Source organism: Lolium perenne, chromosome 7 (genome assembly GCF_019359855.2).
Source record: "Lolium perenne isolate Kyuss_39 chromosome 7, Kyuss_2.0, whole genome shotgun sequence".
NCBI classification, from domain to species: domain Eukaryota; kingdom Viridiplantae; phylum Streptophyta; class Magnoliopsida; order Poales; family Poaceae; genus Lolium; species Lolium perenne.
Genome location: NC_067250.2, coordinates 123,196,651 through 123,223,070, shown reverse-complemented (window position 1 = coordinate 123,223,070; position 26,420 = coordinate 123,196,651). Strand labels below are relative to the sequence as shown.

Sequence of the window (26,420 nt, the reverse complement as noted above, 5' to 3'; positions counted from 1 at the left end):
ATTACCAGGAAGCTCATGATTGGGGCATTTGAGCATTAAAGACTTCAATCTCTCCCATGCTTGGGCAATACTCTCTCCATCATGAGGCCAGAAATTATATATTCGGTTTCGGTCTTTGTGAATTTCACTTGGAGGATAGAATTTAGAATAAAATAGAGGCACAATATCCTTCCAATCAAGAGAATGCTCATCCTTCAGCAGTTTATACCAATGCGCCGCTTTACCAGACAACGACATAGAGAATAATTTCTTTTTCACTTCATCCATAGAGATACCTGCACACTTGAATAACCCGCATAATTCATGCAAAAAGAGTAAATGATCTCCAGGATGGACAGTTCCATCCCCTTCATAGCGGTTATCCACAACACGTTCAATAATTTTTATAGGGATTTTATATGGAATATTTTCAGCAGGTACATTTAAAATATCACAAGCATCATTAGAGTTATCGCATATGGGAGATAAAGTATTATCAGAGCAAATTTTCTCCCCTAAAGATGGGAAGCTAAAAAGATCACAAAAACTAGCTTCCCCAAGCTTAGACTTCTCCATAGCATTAGCAGTAATTGCATTCATACTAATAACATCGCTACTAGCATGCAAATAAGGTTCCATAGGTTTTTTAATTTTCGCATCAAACAATTCTAAATCAGGAAAAAGATTAAAAAGCTCACCAAATTTTTTGTTGTTTTCCATTATGCCTAACTAGTGAAAATAAAAACAAGAAACAAAAAGATGCAATTGCAGAATCTAAAGGAGATAGCTTCGAGCACTCACACACCGGCAACAGTGCTAGGAAATAGCTTAGTAGTCGGAGGATGTGAATACCTTTTACCTTACCTCCCCGGCAACGGCGCCAGAAAATAGCTTGATGTCTACGGGTGCTTCTATTCTTGTAGACAGTGTTGGGCCTCCAAGAGCAGAGGTTTGTAGAACAGCAACAAGTTTCCCTTAAGTGGATCACCCAAGGTTTATCGAACTCAGGGAGGAAGAGGTCAAAGATATCCCTCTCATGCAACCCTGCAACCACAAAGCAAGAAGTCTCTTGTGTCCCCAACACACCTAATAGGTGCACTAGTTCGGCGAAGAGATAGTGAAATACAAGTGGTATGAATGAATATGAGCAAGTAGTAATGTGGCGCTTGAGAAAAGTGCTTGCTGGCGTGCGATTGATGGTAGTAATATTGCGAGTAAGTAAAGATGCGATAAAACGGTAAACAAGCGACGATAGCGATATTTAGGAACAAGGCCTAGGGATCATACTTTCACTAGTGGACACTCTCAACATTGATCACATAACAGAATAAATAGATAGATGCTAGACTCTACACCCTCTTGTTGGATGATGAACACCACTAACTGTGTAGGATTACACGAACCCTCAATACCGGAGTTAACAAGCTCCACAATATTCAATGTTCATATTTAAATAACCTTAGAGTGCATGACAAATCAACATAACCAAACCAAGTACTAACATAGCATGCACACTGTCACCTTCACACTACGAAAGGAGGAATAGATCACATCAATACTATCATAGCAATAGTTAACTTCATAATCTACAAGAGATCACAATCATAGCCTACGCCAAGTACTACACGATGCACACACTGTCACCATTACACCGTGCAGGAGGAATAAACTACTTTAATAACATCACTAGAGTAGCACACAGATAAATTGTGATACAAAACACATTGCAATCATAAAGAGATATAAATAAGCACTTCACTATGCCATTCATAACAGTGAATAAGTATTCTGTGAAATATAGCCTAAGAGACCCACACGGTGCACACACTGTCACCTTTACACACGTGGGACAAGGAGTCTCCGGAGATCACACAAGTAAAATCCACTTGACTAGCATAATGACATCTAGATTACAAGCATCATCATATGAATCTCAATCATGTAAGGCAGCTCATGAGATTATTGTATTGAAGTACATAGGAGAGAGATGAACCACATAGCTACCGGTACAGCCCCGAGCCTTGATGGAGAACTACTCCCTCCTCATGGGAGACATCAGCGTTGATGAAGATGGCGGTGGTGTCGATGGAGAAGCCTTCCGGGGGCACTTCCCCGTCCCGGCGGCGTGCCGGAACAGAGACTCCTGTCCCCCAGATCTTGGCTTCGCGATGGCGGCGGCTCTGGAAGGTTTTCTCTGGTTTCGTCGAACGTGGTAGGGTTTTCGCGACGGAGGCTTTAAGTAGGCGGAAGGGCAAGGTCGGTGGAGTCACGAGGGACCCACACAACAGGGCGGCGCGGGCCCTAGCCTGGCCGCGCCGCCTTAGTGTGGCGCCACCTCGTGGCCCCACTTCGTATCTCCTCCGGTCTTCTGGAAGCTTCGTGTGAAAATAGGACCCTGGGCATTGATTTCGTCCGATTCCGAGAATATTTCCTTACTAGGATTTCTGAAACCAAAAACAGCAGAAAACAGCAACTAGCCCTTCGGCATCTCGTCAATAGGTTAGTTCCGGAAAACGCATAATAATGACATAAAGTATGCATAAAACATGTAGATATCATCAATAATGTGGCATGGAACATAAGAAATTATCGATACGTCGGAGACGTATCAAGGTGTAGCAGATGATGTCGCAGCAGTAACGTTGTTGATGACAATGTTGTTGACGACGGGGACGACGGGTCGAAGTAGACGGCGTTGAAGACGACGGTAGGCAGCACCGCCCGACTTGGACGGAAGGCGACCCGTGATGAAGAGCTTGAGCAGTCGCGCAGAGCGCTTCCCAAAAACCTAATTCGCCCTCTCCCGTACAGGATCGCAAGGACGAGCGGTTCCGGAGACCTGCTCTCCCGTTCGCCGATGCACGTCGGCTCACGGGATGGAGTAGGCTACGATGGCGGCGCAAACAGAGAGAGGTGGAAACCCTAACTCGTGTATTGGATGTATTTCTGCGGTAGCCGGGCAGGAGATTATATAGGCTCGGGAAACCCTAGGCAACGTGGGCCACGCCCACGTCGCACGAACGTTTCGAGTCGGTTACAGATAGCCCACGATCCGGGAGCGACCCGAACCGACTAACTGCGACGCGTCCGTCTAGGACTCTGTTCGTTTTCCTGAGCTGCAAAAAGTAAGGAAAGTCTCGGCTCGAGGCTCAATCCACTCACCACGAGCGCGCCGCGTCGTGACGTGTCGTGTCGAGTCGAGTCGAGACGAGACGAGCGAGGAGGAGGAGGAGCGCGCGTGTAGCACTCCTATTCTCACTCACTTACTAGTGGTGGAACAACCCACCTTATAAGGTGGTCTAACTTCCTCCCAACTTTCCATGTGGGACTAAACTTCCCACTTCTTGCCACTCCCTAGTGAGCTGCCACCAACTTGGGCTCAAACTCACAAGGCTGCCACTATGTGGGCTTTGAGATTTATAGGAAAAACTGAAATCTAATTTGGGCCACATAAAGTGGGCCCAATATTTCAACAACCCCGACGAGGCATTTTGTGATCGACGCCTGCGTCTTCTCGGACGACGCAGCGTCGGCTAAGGCGGCCTTGGCAGCCTTGTTGCCGATAGGACGCCCTGCCGACGTTGCCAGCGGCGCATCCAGATCAATGGTGTCTTTCCCCTTCGATAACGACACGCGCGTCAACCGCCATTTCTCGTTTTGTTTGAGCTTGCTATAGCAATGCGTCAGCATGAAAGACTTATGCCCTTCCGAGTTCCTCCGGTACATATCCATGGCCTTGTTAAACTAACCAAAGGAAACGCGATCATTTCATCGAACAAAATGTAGGCGCTGCAGATTATCTAAGAAAGAGTCGTACCATTTGGCTGATGTCGATGCCACTCTCACCTCTGGTCTCGATCTCGTGATGGAACCCATGAAACATGTTCACCGACGCCTGGATGATGGCCCATCACATCGACATTGCCTTTTGGCTCCTCTTCATTGTCACTTTGTTGTAGTCGATGTTGATCAGCTTGCTCATCGAACTCGGCCTTGATCCTTGCCCAATACTTCCCGTACTTTTGGTTGGCGCTGATGATGGAGTCGTGGCTCACTATCGCCCACGACTCGCACAGACATTGATCCTCCAGAGGCGTCCACTCGGGGCCTCGTGCCCGGAGCCTTCTTCCTCACGCCGTCCGCGTCAACCTCCACGAGATCATCCTCACCGGCACCCTCCTCCTCCTCTTCCTCGCCGCCCTCTTCATCCTCGCCGTCGTCCTCCACCCCCTCCTCGTCCTCCTCCCCCACCTCCTCCTCCTCAGCACCGGCGCCGTCGAATTCGAGCGGCCCCCTGCGGCCAGTGAACGGGGCGCCGTCCGGACCGGGTCCTGGCTCGCGCTGGGGCGGTTGCTCGTACGTCGGGGAGTAGAAGAGGGAGTTGGGGTTGAAGCCGTCATGCGGCAGCGCATCCTGGTAGTGGGACGACAAGTTAGGCTTCACGCACCCGGGAGTGGCGGAGGGGCCGTCGTTGTAGAAGGCGGATGTCGACGGAGAGACCACTCCCGGAACGTACGCCGGCACCGACGTACTCCATGGGCTCGCGTTGGTGGCGGCGATACACCCGGCTATCAAGTGCTGGTGCGCCGCCTTCTCCTGCTGCGCCGCCCTCCGTCCTTTCCGCTCCGCCGTCGACATCTTCCGGCGCAGACAAGCTTGATGTCACTGATCATCGGTCCAGCCTTCCGGCTTCTTCTTGGGAGCCGACGCCTTCCGCGGCTTCGCGAAGGGCGCCTTCGCCTCTTTCGTCTTATTACCCGGCAGCTTCTTGACCGCTTTGTTGGCCATCTTTCGGGGGGCTTTCGACGGCGCCATGGATGGGGAGAGGGTAGCGGCGGCGGGTGGAACAGAGTAACGACGGTGGGAGGGAGAAATGAATCGGCGGGATAGGAGGTGAAATGTGTTGGGAGGCCAGAAATGCGCGGCGGGCTAGGCGCGATGTGGCGGGAGGGGCACGATTTGGCGGAAGTGGGAGATAAAAAAATTCTGTGCCGCTGACGCGTCGAGCCCACGTCGCTTCGCCTCGCTTTTCGTTGTGTCCAGTGTGCCCGGAGCGTCCCCTGTGTAGCGGGAACGGGCAGGACGCCGGACACCGTATCGAGCCGCGCCGGACAAAAAACGGGTTTTGGGGATCGAGCCGCGCCGGACAAAAAACGGGTTTGGGGGACGCGGCTGGGAAGGTTTTTTTGTACGGCGCATTCCAAATCGCTCTGGAGGACTGGACTGGAGATGTTCTTACTTTTCTGTCCAGGGTGACTAAAGAATCTCCCTTCCTCACTTGTGCACCTTACTTGGCAGACTACCAATAAAGTTGTCCTATATTTTACTTCTATTTCTCTTCTGTTCATATGCACTCCATTTAAGTATATTACGACAGCATAGCAGCCATGGGCTTGTGGTGGCGGCAAAGATCACTGGCCTCAGTGTATGTATAGTTTATACATAGGTGAGCATGACATCCTTTTCTTTCACTGGAAGAGATCTGCTACCAAAATAACAAACGTTTCATGAATGAGCTAACATCTTCAAAAACGTTAATGAAAAAGAATCTTTAAGTGCAGTCGGCTAACTATCTGACATCCATATCACATACGCTTCCATTCAATAAACAAAGATCTGAATACTAGCACATCACTGAGAGTACCAAAGTTTGAACTGGTAAATACTATAAGTTACAACATTACACATAACAAGACTAAACCATTATCAGGTGCTGGTCGTGTTGTAAGCCATGTCCGCAGAGGACGTGTCCATGTCATTCAAGCCCAGCTCATCGTTTTGCTCCGAGCTCCTCTCATACTCCTCAACTGCAGTTCACAGAGAACAATAAACTGTGATTGTCAGAATTGCAGTAATTATGCACATTCCTCCTCCCGCTGTTGGAACGAGATCCTCTGACTTAGGAGCTTACTACTGCAGAGGGACGTAGATGATTTTGGGTCGTTTGTTGCGCATCCGACGGCAGCAGAACACGCTGGGCAGTCAGACCCAAAGCCCACTTTGACGATGGTGAAGGAAAACGGCGAGCTCCAGCTCTGAGAAATATGGTTTCCGTCCCCATATTCCCCTTCAGCCGCCGTCGCCGCTTGCCGACACGCCTGGCTCCACGATCCTGGTCGGCTGCCCAACGTTGTCGAGGTCGTCGTCGTCGATTGCCGGCACACCTGGTACCACGATCCCAGCGCCATCGAGGTCACCGTCATCGCTTATCGGCACGCTTGGCTCCACGATCCTGATCGACTGCCCAGCGCCTTCGAGGTCACCATCGTCGCTTGCTGGCACGCCTGGCTTCACGATCCTGGCCGGCTACCCAGCGCCGTCGAGGTTGCCATCGTCGCTTGCCATCACGCCTGGCTCCACGATCCTGGTCGGCTGCCCAGCGTTGTCGAGGGGCCGCTCTCAATCGGTTTCTCAACCGGCTTATGTGTCATCCTAGTCACCACCCTCTACATGCGCACTCGCACTCGGTCGCTGACATGCCGAGCTCCACGGACGGTCGGGTTCACCACGACGCCGTGGCCGTCTCAACCAGTGCCCATGTCTCCGCGCTCATGCTGCCCTTAGGGCATCTCCAACGGGGCGACGTATTTCGGACGCTCAAAAAATATAAACTAACACGATGCATGCGCCTACTCCTCCTCCTCGTCGTCGAGCACGGCGTCCAGATCTGGTGCATGAGCCGTGCCACCTCGACGGGCAGCGGCACCCTGTTCGTCCGCTCCGCCTTCTTGGTGCCGCTGCCGGATGCCTCGGAGTCGTGCTTCTTCTTTCCCATGGTTATGCGGTGGCGCGCGGCGGTGAGGAGTGGGAGTGGAGGTGTCAGTGTGTGGGCAAAGTGTGTGGGCAATGGCAAGGACGATGCCGGTCGACTTTTAAAGGCTGAGCGTGTGGGACACGATTGCATTGATGGCAGCGTAGAAGCCTTGCCACCGCCCGCCAGTGCGCGTGTAGAAGAGGCAGCCACAAAATTGATGGCGAAGGCTGCGACGCAGAAGCAGACGCGATGACCGCCGAAGCGGCGGCGGCGGAAGCGATGCGCTCGATACAGCCATATGGCTCGCTGCCAGGCGGACCCGTTCGAAAAGCGAGCGGTCACTTGGCGCATCTGCACAGCGGACGGCGCGACGCATCCGAAACGCAAATATGCGTCGAGTTTGCGTTTTAGCGGACAACCCGATTACTATACATCGGACCGCTGGGCCTGATCCCAGACGCATTTTTGTCTGCATGGACGCGTCGCGTTGGAGATGCCCTTAGCACAAGCGAATTTGGGCCGACTCCAGGCTGTGGTTAGCGCTACGCACTTGCTGTCATCCGATGTCCAACCAACGACCCAAAATCATCTACGTCTCTCTGCAGTAGTAAGCTCCTAAGTCAGAGGATCTCGTTCCCCGCTGTTAGTAGTATGCATAGGTCGAATTATGCTTAAATGTACACGAATATAAATATCTTCATCAATTCACAAAGACTAATGACTAAATCAAGGCAAATAAAAGCTCACAACGACTACTATCATTTGGTTTTATATTTTAAGTACAGAACTGCCCCATTCTGAGTTTACGGATGCATGATGCTGTATTATATAATCCATTGGTTAGGCTAACTTACTCGTTAGTTGCTTGTCCTCTTCTATCAAATCTGTGGCTGGAGCAATAAATGAAGCCGCCAAAGCATCATCAATAATTAAGGTCCATGGCTCTTCTAAATTAAGAAGCTGAAAAATATACAGTAAATTAAATTAAATATGTATGCAACAAATTGAAGGAAATCACAATTGATTAACTCATCATCTTCTTCAACACCTAAGCTGGAAAGCAAAACCCAGTTTAGCATGAGCCGATAAGAACGCAAAATATGAGCTGAGCAGACCACTACATTCTGGACAGCAATAACTTTTAAGTTATTTTGCTCCATGTCATCAAGAAACTAACAGTCATATTTTCACAAGTACGACTTGACTCAAAAAATGATATACATGTTTTAAAGGATAGTTGCTGCAATAATATTCTGAAGATTGGGTGAAAAAGAACCTTGCTGGAGCAACAACATTCCACATATGAAAAAGAATATCTCACCTTTGCTAATTTCTCTTGGAAGTCATCCCATTTCTTCTTTTCCCATTCATGTGTGCTATCACCCAACTGGAATCCATGAACTCTCTCCAGCGCTGTAACCCAAAAATAGAAGCATATATTTGAGTTTCAAAAGTAAGTGTGTGCCCATGTGGATTACAAGGTATTCTGGCGCACTTCATATAAACTCTGTTAAGTACAGAAGCTTCAAACAAAATTTAGATGCATAACAACTGAAAGTGCACATGCGCAACAAAGTTTGAAACTTGTCTAGTCAACAAAAGAAGTTATGAGAGGTACAGAGGTACATCAACTATGCATTTTACGTTCTGTATACTTCCTCCATCTTATATAATTATTAAAGAAGCCGGCAAGCCACTAAAGGTAAGATAATTGTTGGTTGGCACACCTTTAATACAAATTAGCATGGCTGTTGCAGTCAACTTTGGTGACATCAACAGAGGCGGCATGAGTAAGTGTAGAGAACATACCCTCGCATATTTTCACAATTAAGCCTTCAACTGTTGTCACCATGCCACCCAGTGTTCCGGCTGATAGCTCCAACTCAAGTTCAGGTAGATACACCGCAGCCGAATCTGACTGAAGATATTAAGAGGTAACTTCAAATCAACTAAGTTATGTGTCAAATATTGCTCCAAACACACTAATATTGCAGAACATTCTTTTGGTTTTGCTAAATAAAGATTAGGTCCATTTTGGCATGGCAAAACTCTAGTAAAACTCAAAGACCTGCATGTGAGAGAGAGAGAGAGAGAGAGAGAGAGAAATTTCTAACCTTAATGACATCACGACTAAGATCTTTAAATTCTTGCACATGTAGTGTAGTTTTCTTTCCTTTAGCTGGGATTGCACCACCAGGTTTCAACTGATCGGGCGACAAGACAAAATCATTTCAAGTTCAAAATATGACCGACCGATTGCAACAGTGAAAATCCAATTCTTTTTATATGAAATAATCAGATATGACGAAAACTGACCTCTGAGTTGCGATAACCACACACATCACATGTTGTAGCCATAAGAATTACCTCCCGAAAATATGGGATTTCTACCAAAGGTCAAGGATCAGAAACTATAACATTTACTGATTACTCGCAGCATTGTCCCTCCACAATAGTAGGATTCAATACATAATCAAAGCTACCAGATTGTTGTTAGGATGATCTGTTTCTGAGATTGACCGCTCAAGTAAACAAGTGCTACATAAAACACTACCATGATGAAAGGATACTTGTAGAAAAGAATCGAGTGACACACTGGGCAGTACAGGCACTACATGATGATGGCAAAGTATCAACCTGCCCAAGTGAATTTTATAAGAAATAAATAACCTTACTTGGTGATAAGATTGTTGTTAGGCAACTGAACAGACATACCTCTTCTGGTGCTGAATATCTATACAAGGCTGCGCTAATTTCATCAGAGTTTCCCTGAGCTATAGCACGGCGACCTGCAACAGCTCCAACTGAACCATGTGGCATCCGCTGCCCACCAGAGTTTGCTTCCACTGTTGAAGCATCATGAGAAGACTCCCCAGGTTCTTTGGTTGGTTCAGCGAGAAAACCAAGTGCTGCTTGCTCTTCAGATGTCCTCTCATAGAATCTCAAAGATAACAAAGGATCTGGCGAAGGTGCATGCCTGTGGATATATGCAGATTGATCATCAATATACATCAAATTACAAGTACTTATGTGTGGAGCTATGTGCGACATAAGAGTCAAACTTCTAGAGGTTGTGCAGAATGAAGCTAGCTACTCTGTGCTCTTGCAGAAGTGGAATTCACTTTTATACCCTGAAAACTCTAAAGCCGTTTGAGTTACAACCCTGAAATATATATAAATAATTTACTTCAGACACCTCTGCTGGCTTCGCAGGTTGTTTGTCTGACGTGTGCTACCCGTGGTTTGGTTGATGTGGCACTTGCATGGAAAATATAGAAAATGGTGGAAGAAACAGTAATAAAAATCTGCAGTTACATAAATTTACAGTTCTAAACACATGTGCAATTTCCGAAAATTTTTCTGGGTATTAGCTCAGGAATTTCTGTTTTAATTTTTCTATATTTTATCATTTTCCCCTAATTTACTTTCTAATATTATTTTTTGTTCTTTCATAAGTTTAAAAAATCAAATTTCGCACAGTATTATATCTTTCCTGATTTTTCCTTGACTTCTCACTGAATCGAACACAATGCACATCCAAAAGTGAACTATTTTCATAGCCGAGAGTGTATATTACTCCAAATGTTCAGGTTTATACTTCAAACAGTTTAAAAATTCAGGGTACAAAAGTGGAATTTTGCAAGAGTATGGAGTTGAAATTACGACTTCCGATTTAAGATGATCAGCAAGAAAAAAAAAAGTACAAATTAGTTAGAAGTTCATATATGCTTAGAATTATGTCTTTCATGGCAAAGTAATTTCAATTTTCCAACAATTATATACCTAATAATAAAGGGAGAAACGTTTCCTTGGTTTTGTCCGTACGTTTCAGTTGTTTCCGTCGTCCGTCGTCTTTGGTTTCGTTCGTCCATGGCTAAAAAATGGGTAACACAATCGGTTCCAAAAACTCCTCCACGCAGTCCACCTTGGCAGTACAGAGTTCTATCCGTATTGCAACAGTCTAGCTACCTGAGACTTGTCTGCATCGTGTTTCTATATAGGTGCCTGGCCGTCCTCCGTCCCTAACCGGCTTTCTCAACGAGAAAAAGGATCAATTAATTAGGTTTCTAGCACGAGACAACTCTAGGCGGGATCGATTAACTAGGTCTCCAGGACACGACACCTGTCGACGTGGCGATAATGGACAATAGACGCAACAAGCGACGATGGCTGGCTCCCACGGTCAGTCCCCCGAGACCACGTCCGGCTTGAGCTCGCTGGCGTCCGTCCACGACAAGATCACGATCAGCAGCTTGACGATAAAAACGGCTCCCCACTCATCCCATCAGCACCACTGAATATTACGGCCTGCGCGATCGGCGCGGACACGCCCACGGGTCCATGCTCATGAATGTCGAGGGCGACCGCCGCCGCTGATGCATCCTCCACACAGTCGAATCCTATGTCATGGGCATGGACGACAACGTCTCGGCGAGATCATACGTCAACCAGAGCCTATGCCAGCAGTCCTAGCCAAGAACGACGGCAGCCAAGTCAACAGCAGTACATGCCCGTGGCTGGAACGTCTCAGCAAGATCATACGGTACAGCAAGCCAATGCCAGCAGTCCTAGCCGAGAAGGATGGCGGCCACACCACATCAGTACATGCACCAAACTGGCCGTCTACCACCAAATGGTGCGCCACAGTGCGACGGGCAGCAGCGATGGCACGGCAACAGGCCCGTGGTCAATCAGGCTTGGTATCGCTCGGGCAAAGCTGTTCCTTCACGCAACATGGCACTGTGGGTAATGTGTAAGTAAGAGCGTGGAAGCTTGTAGGTGTTGGAGGCAGTGACGATGTGAAGAGGGAGATGGCTCTGGCTCAATCTGAAGATCATTGATCTACTGCAGTAGCTTCTTCAGGTATTCGATTGCATCACCAACAATATAAGCCCTGTCCTACTAGCAATGCAACCATACAAATCACTTCATTAGCCGGTTTAATCACTGCTCCCTGGTGCTTTATGATTTGAGTATATCACATTGAATTTATTATATGATAAATATGACGGAGGAATTGCTTTATTTCTTTTTGCAGCACGAGACGGACTGCAGTGACCAGGTCTGGCACCATGATCGCCATCACCAGGAGCACCATCAAAGAAGTGAAAGAAAAGATCATGGCTAGTCATGATCGTGATGCTGAGAGGTATACATGGTCCACATTTATGTAGCACACATGTGAGCATTGTGAATCATGAACTGAGCTAATTATGTTGAAAACCGGTTCATCCTTAGGATTAGTAGTCTGCTACTTGTATCTACGTCAAAGGGTAGCTCTTTTTTGGAATTTTTTCCCAAGTAAATTGTTGATTGAGCTATATGTTTCCATACCACAATTATATTGACTAAATGGACACATTATGTGGCAAGGATGACGAGCAATGGTCCAGGCATTTGGGTGGTGTATATTTGTTGCGTTGTATCAAAGAAAACTTTGTGAGCCTTCATGATAAAGTTTTTTTTTTGTTGCAACGCACGGGCAATTTTCCTAGTCTCATCTCAAATATGAATTCAGAAGGCTACAAAAAAAAACATACGGGTTCTCAATGAAGCTGTTTCCAGAAGGATCATCAAGAATAAAGGTAAAAGCAGCTTCTCCTGATCCAAGACATCTCAGTTTTACTAAAAACTGATCAATAGCTTCAGCCTTTTGAGGATCCACTTTCTGCAGGCACCAAAATATGATTAGTGTATCACTAGGTGGCTCAACGGTAATTCAAAAACTCGGTAGACGAGCCCCAGGCTTCACCTTTCTTTCATCCTGAAGTTCCTGCAACTCACTGATAGCTCGCATAATGCTCCCTTCCACCTAATATGTGATCCAAGAATCTCATAAACTAGCAATAGTAAACGTGTCCCCAGAAGTTATATATTTATATAAAGAAAACAAGGAAGCATACTGTTGAAAGTGTTCCACGTTGAGCTTCTGGAGGGATCTCGAAGTCCAATTCTGGAATCTGCATATCAGTCCAGTGTAAAAGTACAAGAAAAACAACGTGTGTATACGGCATACATGCATTAACAAGGTGGGTTCAGCTATATACCTTAATAGTTGCTGAATCAGATTTGACAACCTGACGGTTCAATACCTGTGCCAATACAGCTTGTCAGTCATACGCATATGGATAGGACAAAATAATGTATAGTAATCCAAATGTAAATGGATTTAATGTGAACTGAGTTCACAACTGTTAGTACTGGGGGTGGGGAAAGAAGGTGGTTCAGTAATAGATACACAAAAATTAATGAATGGTAGGGTGAGCTTAGTTATATATATACATACATATAAAATGCCATGAACATAAATGCAATAGTAGTTATCTGGTAAGCAGGAGCGCGTTGCATGGAAACATATGAAATATAAGTATATAACGATGAACACACGGTAAGGTGGAAAGCTGTAACATTACAAAAATGCAACACTTGAATCATTTGGAGGAGTCACCAAAGTAACTGCCCAAGTTTTGCGGTTGAGCTAGACAAGTCTGTGAATGAAAACTGGGTATTCATGTCTGCCTAATGCACTAGTAGAGATATACAGATACTACTACATGGGCAATACCATGATTGCAAGAGGTTTTAAGGCACAGTCAGTTAAACACTGATAGATTTTCAAAACGACTTCCATTTTTTTTAATCCTGAATTTGATAAAAACAAAATTGAATGGAACAAGTATAAGTGAACGTCACTAAATATACTTCAGAGTGCTTACTGGAGCAAGTACAAGTAAATCTCACAAAATATATTTCCATAAATTATTATTACTACAGAATATATGCACGATACAAGAGACATACCTTGCTCTGGCCCATGGGGACTTTCAAAGTGTAGCAACATCCCTTCTGCTGGATCTGTCCAGCAAACTGAATTTCGTTGTTCCTAAGACGCAAGAGCACACCAGAGTAAGAAGGTACGCCAAATCCACCAATTCTACGCTGGTGCTGCGATGTCAAGCCATTTCGCAACTTTACAGTAGAGCATAATGGACACCTCATTTACCTTTCGTTACAATGCGGGCACTCAAAAGCCATCAGAACAACCTGCAGATGTTATTAGAGAGAGAGAAAAAATTCAGACATATCTCCAAATCAGAACAGGCACCTTTCTCCACAGACTCAGAGCACGCAGAAGCTCACCTCCCGGAAGTGCGGAATCAGAGTCAGCAGCACCCTCGTCGTGCCCTAACCCGCAACAACAAAAATTAACAACAAACGTCAGTCAGTCTGCTGCCGGAAATCTCTGCAATCCAGCCGAAGGAAAGAGGTACAGAAAACGGGAGGTCTTACGTTCTCGCCGCAGCGCATGCAGAGGGACTCCATCTCGTGGAGCGGCGTGGCGTGCGCGTCCTCGCCGCCCGCCGACTCCGCCGCGGATCGGAGGTCCACCACCACGCGCCGTTCCTCGCCGGAGCTCGCCATGGCGCGGCGTGGAGATTCGGTGCAGGATGGGCTTCTCGTGGAGGAATTGAGCTTCTCGCGAAGGAGCTTGAGGTTTCGGAAGCTTCTCGACTCTTCGCGCCGCTTGGTTTGGGTTCTGCGGTGCTTCGCGGCGGGAGGGGTGGGGAAGGGAAGTGGAGAGAGGAGCGAGACCTAGGAGTCTCTGGAAACAAGTGGAAGTGGGCCAAGATGGGCTATTGGGCTGGGTTATCCGAGGAGGACGAGAATATGGGCCGAAGGATAATTGTAGGTAAACTATATTTCCCGCACATTATCGGGATGTATTAAGCAATTTCGCCCTAATGATGACCATGTTTGCGGTAGAAGAAGTGTGGCGGAAGACTCTAGCATTTCGCTCTTTTCATATTTTCCAAGAGATGAGCATAACAAGGGATGACATGGCCTTCCTCTCCTTTCCCCTTTGAAGCTCAAGTTCAGTCCACCAATAGTTAACGGAAATTTCATTTACCCAAAGCTCGGGAGCTAAGTTGTGAATACCACACCAAGCAAGGATCTCCTTCCAAATTCAGATAGAGAATCTACACTTGTAGAGAAGGTGTGCCTTCGATTCTTGCTCTTGGTTGCAAAGAGGAAATTTTCCACAATTCGGCAATCCCCTTTGTTGTAGTCTATTCACCGTCCAAATCGTAATTTGCATTCCAACCAAGCAAAGAACTTGCATTTTAGTGGAGCCCAAACCTTCCAAATCAAAGCATTGAGCGATGGTGAGATGGGTCATTTGAATTGCATCTTGTAGGCCGGCGAGGCGATGTATTTACCATCATTTGTGGACGTCCAAAGGATAGAGTTCGGGGATTTTTTTGATCAAGTTGGATATTGGAGAGACTCCCATAGTGTGACAGGTTGTTGGATTTGATCCATGTGAAAGCCTCCCTGAGTGTTTGTTTGACCCCAAAAATACTCTCAAGAGCCTTTCGAAACCGTGCAATTTTCCCTTTTAAACTTCGCAAAAATGGTGCAATGTCCTTTGGGAACATGCCATCACCAAGACGAGCTTCAGGAGATTGTCGCAACATGTAGGAGACATGAGGTTTTTTTTTTGACAATATGCACGCAAACCGGTAACCTCTCCAAAGGAGTCAAAAACGGAGGTGAGGTTCGTAATATCATAGGGGCCACAAACACAATCACAACATCAGCATATAGGGAGGTGCGAGCCATAGGGGTTTCCCAGGAAGAGCGTAAAGAAGCCCTTGCAAGGTAGCCTTCTTAAGGAGGTAGTTGATGAGGTCAAATCGATGACAACGAGGAGCATTGATAGGAGGGTCCAAACCCAATCACTTTTTTTTTGCAGGAAGCCACAATGACGAAGGAGATCATAAGGTAGTCCCATCTCAGCGAGTGAAATGCCCTTTTATATCTAGCTGGAAGAATAGGCAAGGAGTTTTCGTCAGTGAAATTTCCTTGCAAGGTTCCTCACATACACATAGTTATCATGGATGCTTCTCTTCTTATCAATTTATTGAGTTAAAAGCAGTAGGACAAAATACATCAACCTTACACACAGACAAATCTGGAATGATTACATGTCAAAAACGTCTGGAACAAATATTTGTAAGCATAGAACAACGGAAGCCACTGTGCTTGCATTAGACAACTAAGCTTCAGAAATGAGGCACGAAGAATGGAGCAACGTCAAATGAGTTCTCATCTATTGAAGGCCACCCTCAAAAATATACATGGACACCGTGCATCTCTCTGAGAACAGATATACAAATTATACACTATATAAAAGTTAATCAGTTTAACCCACTCCATATTGATTTCAACACTGTAGATGAGCTATTTATCCTCTCACCCGTCCAGTCCATGTTTGACACGTTTGCTTCTTTTTTTCTGCTTGGATCGATTCACTCGGTTAGTTATTTTGCATGTCCTTTTTATTTTGCCTGGAGGCTACCGGTTACCGGCTCCTGTTATTGTCTTGCCTGTGTTCACGGCTTGACTGCCGGTTTCCTCTCTCCTTCGTTCCCTCGGCATCACGTGGTGGCTAATGTGGCGATTTCTCATCGACTCACCGTATATGGTGATGTTTCTACACCACTTCTTTAAATTATTATTTTTTATCTTCCACTTCAGCGTAGCTGGTCTGTACAACCCTCCTGCGTGCTCATTCTCAGGCCGCCATCGGCCGTCTCCGCTCTGACTTCTCCGCCACAGATCCTCATCAGGCCCTCTTCGGTTTCTTAGGGATTCAAGTGGATTGGCTAAGATTGATAGGGATTAAACCACACCTAATTCAAAATTCCTCCGGTTCCCCTCTGATCCGCTCCAATCCATTCCTGAGGTGGATTAACCGAACGGAGCCTCAAGGAGATGGCCGCTGATCCTGCAGATCACTCCAACGTGAGGGCGCTCGATGACCAGCAGCCTGACACATGCCCTTAATTTTCCCAGTTTCCTCCCCTCCAAAGCGCTCATCACTGGCGGTAGCACGGTGCCACTCCAGATCGTTCCTCTTTCCATGGCTGATCTCCGGTGCAGCGTCGCGGACGTCAGCGCAGCGCAGCCGTGCCGGTCTCCTCTTTCCAGTCCAAGCCAATTCGCATCTCCAGCAGAGGCCTCCGTCCGGGGCATGCTCGCGTGGAGTTCCGAGACGAGGGAACTGCCCGACCGTGCCTGTCAGATCAGTACAGGTCGGGGCGAGAGGTGGTGCTGGTTCAACAAGACCAGTGGCGGAGCTTCAAATAAAATCCTGGGCGGGCCAAACTAAAGTAGACAACTGAGCATTAGTCAATCTATACTCAGTACATTTGGCTCAACGGATCATATACAGCTACCATTAGGCCTTGAAAACCAGTTAGGTACAAGGAAATAGTAGGGATGGCATTTAACTAGTCTTACACAACGTCATTTGCATCATCTCATTGCCTTTTGAAAAGCAAATCGATCAATTCTTCTCTAAATAGAACGTCTAGCTAGTCGCCGCTGTTGGCCGTAGCCCGTAGGCCGTAGCTAGCTCTCTGCCAGCCTGCGCCTGCTGCCTAACTAGTGCCATGGATGAGCCGCTCACAAGCAGTAACAACCGAGCGACGAAGTGGAACGGAGAACTGCCGAACTGCATGTCTGCCTGCCTCTCACGTGAACTAGGTTGAGTTAGTGGGCTTTATCGATGCTGCATAGGTATAAAAGTTATTTTTCTCCTGGGCAGGGCGGGCCATGGCCTGGGTTTGCCCTTGAGAAGCTCCGCCACTGAACAAGACCATGGGCGACAAGGGAGAGGCTAGGAGCGGCAGTTAGCGATTCAGGTCTGTCTACGGAGTGGCATCTCAGGGATCGGCAGCAGCTGGTGGACTGCTGAGATCTTGGTTCAGGCTGTGCAAGGATTGCAGGTAGTGTGGTTTGTTCCAGCTATTCTATCCAAGTCCATGTCCTTTCTTTGTGTTGTGTTGTCTTTGGCCAGTTAGTTTGCTGAATTTGGTCATCTGTGTTCTGGCACCTCAGAACATTGGTTTGGTGAGTGTTCTTTTAGGGTCCAAGGTGGGAAGATTCATGATTCTTGGTCTTTCTAGCCAAGTTTAATTATAAATTGCTTTAGTTAATGGTAGTTCTAAGTAGAACAATGTAATTTAATCTTCCCTCCCTCGAGCGTCTGTTACTATTAGCTGGGGATGAACATCGGTAAACATATATGACTGTTCTCACTTGAAAGCCGAAATCTTAGGCAAATAAGATAAGATGGCACTTTTTCTTACTGAACTTCGAATATTCGTCATGTGTTGGTATGTTCTCTATAGGCATGCGTATCTTACTTAGAAAAGACAAGTCTCAAACAATGTGCAGATTGTACATTGTGCCATTAAGTACCTTTGTCTACTCTGTCACGAGCCACGTATAGTTAGTACTTATGCAGCAACTCTTTAGACGAGCTAGCAAATTACTTTCAATTGGGCAGTTCATTTTTTGCACCAAGATTCAAGCTTTTTTGTTGATCAATTTTTTGGTTGTTGCATTTTTTCCTCATAAGATTTGCAAATATTCTCACAAATTACTATGTTTTGTGTAGGCCTAGGGAAGAATAAGTATCACAAAGGGCTGCACAAGTTGTTCAGGGAATTCAGACTTTGCTTACATGGTTGTACTGTATTGGTCCAAGAAATGGCTAAACCAATACATCCTGCATAAAAAACATCGAATTGACAGTGTATGTACTCCTGAATAACTATTACGTGCATTGCAGTTATAGTATTGACTTTGTTTTCCCTATTGCGTTATAATTATGGGCCACAGATTTTCATGATTTTGATGTTCTTTTATTCTGAGATTTTTAATCGGATGCACTCTACTTTTCTTTTTGAAGTTTAATCTACTATCGAGTTCTCCCTTTCTGTAGACCACCAGGTGATTTTCCGCTGATCTCTTAAGGTGCATTTAACCCTGTGAAGCATTATACAATAAGGTATATCCATGTTGTATCTAGCATTTCAGTATATTTTCGGAGGAAATAGAGAGCTTACATTTGTTACAGATAGCACAATTTGGAATGCACTAACTAGGCATTTGAGCTTCATTTCGGTGCTCAAATAATTAATTGAGTATGATGTGGCTGCGGAATTCTGGATGACAACAAAAGTGTTAGGAGCATTATATTAGTGTTGACCAACACAACAAAAGAAAGTGGTCATTGCAGTCGATTGCATACTGATCATTGGATCTGTGTGTTCTCCTTTGTAGCTTAGAAAGTTAAAATGATGTTTATTTCAGCAGAAAATTAGGCGGAAACAGTGTATTTGTCTCAGGATCTGCTGGAGCTACTAAGGGATCAACGAGAACAAAGATACAAAAATAGAAGAACATGCACACACTGACACACACCAAAAGGGACTCAAATTCTATCACTATACTTGCCACTAATAGCTTATAAATTTTTCTGTTCCCTATATTTCTGTTTTCCTTTTCTAAGCAAGCAAACATTATTAATGCAACACTGCAGGTTTAATTCTCCCTTGGCGCTCCAGTTTAGAGCATTCGGGCAAACAAGGAGATCAATCTATTACTTAATGTATACTATATGTGAGTGTGAGGGGGGCTATGAGTGGTGTTCTTTGATTAATAGCATACGTCCAGTATATGTGAACTTTTTTGGAACTTTCGACTTGGCATATATTTATTTGGCAGCTTAATTCAAAGCAGTTTGTTCTGCATGACAAGTTGATGTTTGCTCGAGAATGTCAAGTTCATATTTATGTCCAGCATATTGTTGTAAACTTTAATATGTAGTCCAGGACTTAATTCAAAATAGTTTATTCTCAGTGACAACTTTATGTTTGTTCTCTAAAAAATGGTGACTTCATATTCCTGTCCAGGATATTGTTGTAAACTTTCATATGTAGTCCAGGGTTACCACTGTATATTTACCTATTTGACATACATGAATATAATACACTATATCATGGCATTGAAGATGTAGTAGCAGTCTGACATTGTGGAGTTCAGTCAAATACTTTTTCTTAATAAAAAGTATAGGAACATATACAAATAATTAAATCACAAATCTAATGCAATGATTTTCCACCATTCAGGATACGTTTTGTATCAATGACCCCACATAATGTATTCTGGGTAGAGCAAACATGCAAAGTTATATGGTCAGTTCTTCCTCGGTTGATATTTCTTTACTGTCTTCTCTGTTAGATTTCAGAATGAGAAACCTCGTGTTGAGTCGGAGTAAATGACTGCCGGTTCTGGAACCAAAAACTAAGCCCATGTGTGTGGGTCGTTGCCCCTAGCTGGACTCCGGTAAGATGATCAAACTCCGGCCCTTACGTATTGTGATTGATTTTTTTTTGGTTCGTACTGGTTCTTGATTGTTTCTGGTTTGTTGGCCCGTCGTTTCGTTCGTCCCCACTGTTTGTCTGCCCTGCTAGCAACAGCTTTCAGTTGTATGCAACAACATCCTGGTATCAGCTCCTCTCGCTATCGGACTGGAAGAGCTCGCAACTTCTGTCAGTTGTGCGTATAAGGGCGCATGTTCAAGCTCTTGCGTGTTGGTAAGTTGCAAGCACACTATTTCTCCACAACCTGTTTGATTGAATGACTTTCATGATTTGCAAGTTGTATAGTGTTTCCAGGGTGTTGTTCGACAAAATTTGTTAGCATCACAAACTTAGTTACTAAGTTGTGTGCTCATACACATTTATATTGAGACTTAAGATTCGTTTGATTGTTCTGACCATGTCACTGGAACTCAGACGAAATTTTGCTTCCATGACTCCATGACCATGAGGACTCTACTTTAGAAGTTTTTTGCGAAGTGCAACAAGTTTAGACTGCACATAACCTGTGGCTGTGCACGTAAATGTGTTCAATTTTTTCGAAATTCAAGCATTGTTCCCATGCTAAGCCGAGAGAAGGGTTGACATGAAAAAACTAAGCAGCATCACGTTTCGTACAAAATAGTACAGCTTCTTTCTTTTTGCAATGTATAACAGTAGCTAACCGAACTATTGTGCACTGTACTAAAAGAGTATACACCACTCAGTTTATGTTGTGTCATAGTAGTTGCAATCTAGCAAATCCAATATTCTTTGTACCAAAAAATCTGCTATGCACAATGCAACGCGCCAACACTCGCAGTTGTGTTATGTGCCATCTCCAGAACTTCTAACACAGGAAGTTCTCAATCTAAGATCAACATTCTTTGCTTAATTTAACAATGACACTTCATGCCTCCTTCTACGGTCGACATCACCAGGTCGACCACACGGGCGCGGCGTGCCGCCGCGCCAATGCTTACTAGTGTCAGCTAAGATTAAGGCAATCATGGCATCATCTGGTGCAATCTTAGAGCATAGCAAGTTAATATCAGCTCAATCCTACTAACAGGTTAGTTTATGTTAAAAAAAAATAAGTTGTTGGAAAGAGTAAAATAATAACTGTTTAATAACGCTACACCACTGAAATGGTCGCCGGTTTACAAGTTACAATGTTGGACTTATCGTTTAGTGAACAAATTTTTGAAAGATCTTTCAGTGAACAAGTTAGTGCTTAATAGTCCTATGCATCCAAGAAGTTTCATTTGACAGAATCAAAACCATCAATGTCTATTCAAATAGAACTTACCATTTAGTGGCCCACCCGAATCATTTATATGGCAACTGATCATGTCAAGATGAACTGACCCCGACTAAATCTTTGCAGTGCAAATTTGGTCCATCCCAGCGTATAGTCGATGATTTCAGTCCATCTGTCCAGTAAGACAGCAACATACTAATGTTTTGCTGTATCCAGTAGAGTCACGTTCAGTTTTAGTCCCAAGCACATCTGCGCAAGATCCCCATAGCACAACTGAACGTGTCTCCTTTCAGAACATCACATAGTACCAGAAATGTCAGGTGCTTTAGCTATTGGGGTAATAAAAAACTATTCCATTTGCCACAAGTTTGGCTCGTCTATGGCCAAAGAATTTTCTAATAATAGCCAGGGAAAAATCAATGACTGTCCCAAGACCCTTCCCGGTAATCAAATTTCCGTCAATCACAACCTTTGATCGGTCAATAACTTGGCAAGTGAGCTGGTTGACTATGTCGGGATGAGCTGTTGCTTTTTTGTCCTGAGTAACAATTTTGATTTCAATATACTTCCATTTGCAGGAAACATGAGATATTAAGATGCAAAGATTTTTTATTCCGAAACATCACCTGAAGTAAACCTTGCCTCTGCAAGATCAGTGGAGAATAAGAGACCGCACCATAAATTCTGCATGCTTGCTTTTGCTCCTTGAGTAACTTTTGTAAGATTTTGGACTTGTGCAACCGCTCAGCTCCAGCAGGTCCTCCCTAGACAATTTTAATACGAGATAAACATATCACAAGGAAATTAATGAACAATGAAAAGTCAAACATATCAAAAGAGAGCATAACATGCTATGCACACACTTGAACGCCTCAAACTCTAGCTGGGAAATGTGAGAAGAGGAAGATGAAGATCACTTCATGCTTCCAGAACATACATCATTTACCATAATTACAAGCATGGCCCACATGTAAGTTTAATTCATATTCGACTAGCTTATCCAATTTGGTGCATGGATCACCTCCTATGCAAGAAAGCGGACTAAGGTTGCGCATGACATGTTAGGTACTTAGGTGGTACGGTCATACTTTATCAATAACACACCAGCGTGATATAAAACTTTGGAATTTTGTCCATCAGCCCTGAATAAACTAGACTAGATGCCCAATATCTTGCAGGAAAACAGTGGTGTTTTGAGTCAACATCGGCTTTTATGATCATCAAATAAAAATGTGAAATGCAAAACAGCTTACGGGCAGAATGATTAGATCATATTTTGACTCAGAAGCACCCAGAATGCATTTATCAGCAACAATCTCCATCCTTTGACATCCAACAATACTTGTAGATTTTTCAACAGATGCCAACACCACATTTATGTTTGCCCGTCTTAAAATATCCGCCAACATTATGATCTCCATCTCCTCTGACCCATTTGCAATCGGAATGAGAACCTGTATCAGAAGTCAAAACACCAGAAATCAATGCAATACTACAAGAAACCTCCAACGAAACAATATTCTGTGCTCCAATTGCACTATGATGCATGCAGCTGGAAGAGATGGGGACAAGATAGATATATGAGTTTTTTTTTGCACATAAAACCATTGCGCGCAAGGAGGAATCAATAGATATATCAACTATATAGCATGCTTAAGCATATGCAACCAAATTGAACTATATTAAATGAAGCATGCACCTTAAATAAGCATCGCCGCAAAATTTAAGTGCCATAATTGACATTGGTGCTGTCCAGTCCCATTTTTTAATTGAAATGCTTTAGTCGTCCATCTTTCAACCAAACTGAGCCACATGTTTTTAACTCTGTACCCCCGTGAGTGGAGTTCTATTCAATGAGGCATAAAGTCTTATGTAAATGATGGCCATAGGTAATACTGTGCAGCTCTAGTTCAACAAAAACTTACCTGAGGGTTGTGATCAAAGGACCACTCAACTTTGTTGACTTCTGTACTTCTCTCAAGATCAGCATCAATTTGTGCCATCTATGGGGAACATACAAATATTGCAGAGTGATCAGCATAGCATATATAGTGCAAAAAATAGGTGCCCCTTGCTAAGTTGCTAAGCTAATGTAAAAAACATTTGCTAGCCAACTGAATGATAAATCCCATCGGGAGAAGAGAATATTCAGAATAATTCAAGCTAATAGATTACATTATTCATAATGATTTAACAACATATGAGCAAAGATATGTAGGCTTTTTTTATTACGAACCAATGTACTTTCCATATCTTCAGCTGCATGAGGCCCGAAAAGTTGCTTGACAAATGATAAAGCAAACTGAAATGTTGTCCCTGGACCACGACTAGTCGTAAGCTCTCCTGAAATCTGAACATTTGATTCAACAGCTCGAAATGTTGGGAGATCTCCTATGAAGGACGGATGGCAGGTGACCTTGCCATGAATATACAAGAAAAAAGTAATGTCAACTAAAAAGAAAACCTTGATAAAGAAAATGTGATATAATAAAATGGCCACCTTTTTTCCCCTGTGAAGACCCCATGGCATGAGAACAATAGCTGGTGCAGCACATATAGCACCATACAACCTTTTCTCCTCGGCCTGTCTAACCGTGATACTCTGAAGGATCTCGTTGTCTCTCAACCGCACCGAACCAGGCATTCCTCCCTGAACACATCATTCCAAGAACTGAAGACAAGATTCTGGATACTGCCAGTTTGTATACACCAAAAGTCGAGGAAAGTTAAGGAACAACCAAGGTTCACCAGTTGTCAACTTGCCATCAGCACGTAAGTGAGCAAATACTCAAACACGTCTAAACGTTGCTACTCTCTTGGGAAGCCATTGGAAATCTATCCCATCTATCATCCTTGCGTCTCTGGGGAACCTAATGTCCGGGACCGGGAGAGCAGGCTTTTCTTTTTAATTTTTTTGGATTTTGGGGCCAGCTGTTTTCTCTAACTCTCTTAGTTTTTATTTTATTTTGAACCGGAAGGTAATCTCTCTCTTGGTTAATGAACTGAAACAAGTCTGCCCCTCTTTTGAAAAAAGAAGTTGCGGTGCTAAATATGAGTGCCTAAAAACATTTGAATGGCGGGAGTGTCTAAGTTTCAGTCGAGTGGGAATTAATTAAGTCTCAGTCGATTTTATAAATTTGTCCATACATGTATAAAATAATATTAACAGTGATGTAATAATTTGTTTACATAGTGCAAATAAATGCACTGCTTATTTCCAGAATTTCGAAATGTATTTTTTTGCTCGGTTCTTACACCGGATCGATGGTTCTTGGTGTCGAGACTTAACAGATTCTTAGTGGACTGAAGATTAGCAAAACCATTGACTGTATCTCAAAGAAGAAATGCTCGCCATAATTTCTACTCCGGTATCAGTACGAGAAGAGAGGTGAGTTACCGGTAGAGCCACAAGGTCGAACACCAGGTCGGCGCAGGCGGCAATGGGCTTGTCTGCGACGATGTGTGTGCCACACGACGCCTCCACCTCGAGTTCGTCCTCCACGGAGGCCAGCGTCACGTCTGCGCCGGCTCGCCGGAGGACGCCGGCCAGGATGACCGCCTCCATCTCCTCCGTGCCCATGGCGATAGGCACGAGAACCTTGCCAATACAAACCGCGTAAATTTCAGGTCCCTGACACTGTTGCAGAAAGAGGTGATGAGTGGAGGCTAGGCCGTCAGACCTTCTTCGTGGTAGAGGGCGGCGATGAGACGGCGGACAGAGGGGCGGTGGCCCGCGCCACGGAGCAGAGTGGCGGTGGCCGCGAGTACGGAGCGCAGCGGGCTGGTAGATATGGCGGCGGCCGAGTCGCCATGGCAGGAAGTGAGGCCGGGGACAGGAGAGATTTAGACGCGGAGAACATTGGAGTTTGGAGATGGCCAACTGCGGGGAGCGTAGCTGCAAGAGGAGCGACGGCTGGAAGCTGGATGGATAATTCGTTGGGAACATCCTTCACGGTAACGTTCACTAACGAAGTTACCAAACTTTCCCATTTTACCCAACCAAATTCATGTTTTTCCTCCTCAAATCTCATGATCTCAAGTCTCAACCCAGATCTAGAAAAAAAAGGCTATCTTTGGATCGAAAGGTTTTCATCAAAATTTGGAAGATCCCAGTTCATGTTGGAATTTTGCATAAATATAGGGCCAGCCTATTATTTAATCCATAATTCTTGAAAATTCCAAAGGTTCAATCAGCCCATTTATGCATGACAAAGGGTGGGACAAAAGTTTAGTCCCACCTTGCTAGTTTAAGAGCATCTCCAACAAGCGCGGTATAAATCGGCGCGCTATACCACGCTACCGCCACGCTGTAAACTGATGGCGCCCGTCGGAGCGATTTTTCCCCGCCGGATGCTCCATTTTGCAGCGTGCGTTGGCGCGCAAAAAAAGCACCTCCGTCGGATGCTCTATTTTGCAGCGCGCGAGCGCGGCGCAAACAACAAACAAACACAACTATGGATCGAACAAGATCAAACAACCATATAAAATTCACAAATAAAATGTACCATCCGAATACAATACATTGTTCACACCAAATACAACACGTCCAACATACAACAATACAATATAGTTTTGAGACAATACAACACATAATTTTTAAACAAATGCAACAAGTATGCAACTACTGTTGTCCATTCCAATTCCACCATTCTTCCATGAGATCTTTTTAAGCTCATCATGTGTGCCGTTGCACCGAATGGCATGGTATGAGGCAATGAACCGGGCAATCCTATGTGCGGACCTCCTCACTTGCACGGGAACCCCCATCAAGTCGTAGTGGGTATGATCCACATCTTTCTCGCGATCATCCTCTATAATCATGTTATGCATGATGACACACGCGGTCATGATATACCAAAGGCATTCTTGGTCCCAAAATCTAGCCGGTCCTCTAACAATGGTAAATTGGGCTTGCAAAATCCCAAATGCTGTCTCTACATCTTTCCTAGCCGCCGCTTGTGCATTATGGAATTGGGTTTGCTTCTTACCTCTTGGTTGAATAATCGGCTTTACAAATGTTTGCCACCTTGGATATATGCCGTCGGCGAGGAAGTAGCCATAGTTGTACTTGTGGCCATTTGCTTCAAACTCCACCAATGGACCTTCCCGCATTGCAAGTCTTGTCATTAGTGGTGACCGTTGAAGAACATTGATGTCATTGCAAGACCCGGGCATTCCAAAAAAAGCATGTCATATCCAAGTCTCTTGGTCG

At 44.8% G+C, this 26,420-nt stretch overlaps 2 protein-coding genes across 2 annotated transcripts; both read right to left on the bottom strand.

The window, feature by feature from the left end:
• Positions 1–5,553: 5,553 nt before the first annotated feature.
• On the bottom strand, positions 5,554–14,314 carry LOC127318474 (uncharacterized). Its single transcript, XM_051348958.2, has 16 exons — positions 14,024–14,314; positions 13,874–13,918; positions 13,737–13,777; positions 13,535–13,616; positions 12,781–12,825; positions 12,637–12,693; positions 12,486–12,545; positions 12,274–12,401; positions 9,449–9,710; positions 9,304–9,370; positions 9,050–9,120; positions 8,848–8,937; positions 8,543–8,651; positions 8,055–8,146; positions 7,588–7,693; positions 5,554–5,786 (listed from the first exon to the last, which is right to left on the bottom strand). The coding sequence occupies exons 1-16, from the start codon at positions 14,153–14,155 to the stop codon at positions 5,686–5,688; spliced, it is 1,488 nt and encodes a 495-aa protein (XP_051204918.1). The 5' UTR covers positions 14,156–14,314; the 3' UTR covers positions 5,554–5,685.
• Positions 14,315–15,624: 1,310 nt separating this feature from the next.
• On the bottom strand, positions 15,625–25,141 carry LOC127318472 (protein DJ-1 homolog C). Its single transcript, XM_051348957.1, has 9 exons — positions 24,889–25,141; positions 24,606–24,806; positions 23,709–23,858; positions 23,445–23,624; positions 23,134–23,211; positions 22,462–22,662; positions 21,835–21,972; positions 21,257–21,746; positions 15,625–15,892 (listed from the first exon to the last, which is right to left on the bottom strand). The coding sequence occupies exons 1-8, from the start codon at positions 25,066–25,068 to the stop codon at positions 21,534–21,536; spliced, it is 1,341 nt and encodes a 446-aa protein (XP_051204917.1). The 5' UTR covers positions 25,069–25,141; the 3' UTR covers positions 15,625–15,892; positions 21,257–21,533.
• Between the last annotated feature and the right edge of the window lie 1,279 nt (positions 25,142–26,420).

What these genes read in the sequence shown, in the direction of transcription:
- LOC127318472 (XM_051348957.1), bottom strand. Translation starts at nt 25,068, where the DNA reads ATGTTCTCCGCGTCTAAATCTCTCCTGTCCCCGGCCTCACTTCCTGCC. An exon ending in ATGATCTAATCATTCTGCCC is followed by an intron (nt 21,973 to 22,461) that starts GTAAGCTGTTTT and finishes AAAATTGTCTAG; the next exon opens with GGAGGACCTGCTGGAGCTGA. An exon ending in AGAGGCAAGGTTTACTTCAG is followed by an intron (nt 21,747 to 21,834) that starts GTGATGTTTCGG and finishes ATTGTTACTCAG; the next exon opens with GACAAAAAAGCAACAGCTCA.
- LOC127318474 (XM_051348958.2), bottom strand. Translation starts at nt 14,155, where the DNA reads ATGGCGAGCTCCGGCGAGGAACGGCGCGTGGTGGTGGACCTCCGATCC. An exon ending in TGATTCCGCACTTCCGGGAG is followed by an intron (nt 13,778 to 13,873) that starts GTGAGCTTCTGC and finishes TAACATCTGCAG; the next exon opens with GTTGTTCTGATGGCTTTTGA. An exon ending in GATATTCAGCACCAGAAGAG is followed by an intron (nt 9,371 to 9,448) that starts GTATGTCTGTTC and finishes TCACTTGGGCAG; the next exon opens with GTTGATACTTTGCCATCATC.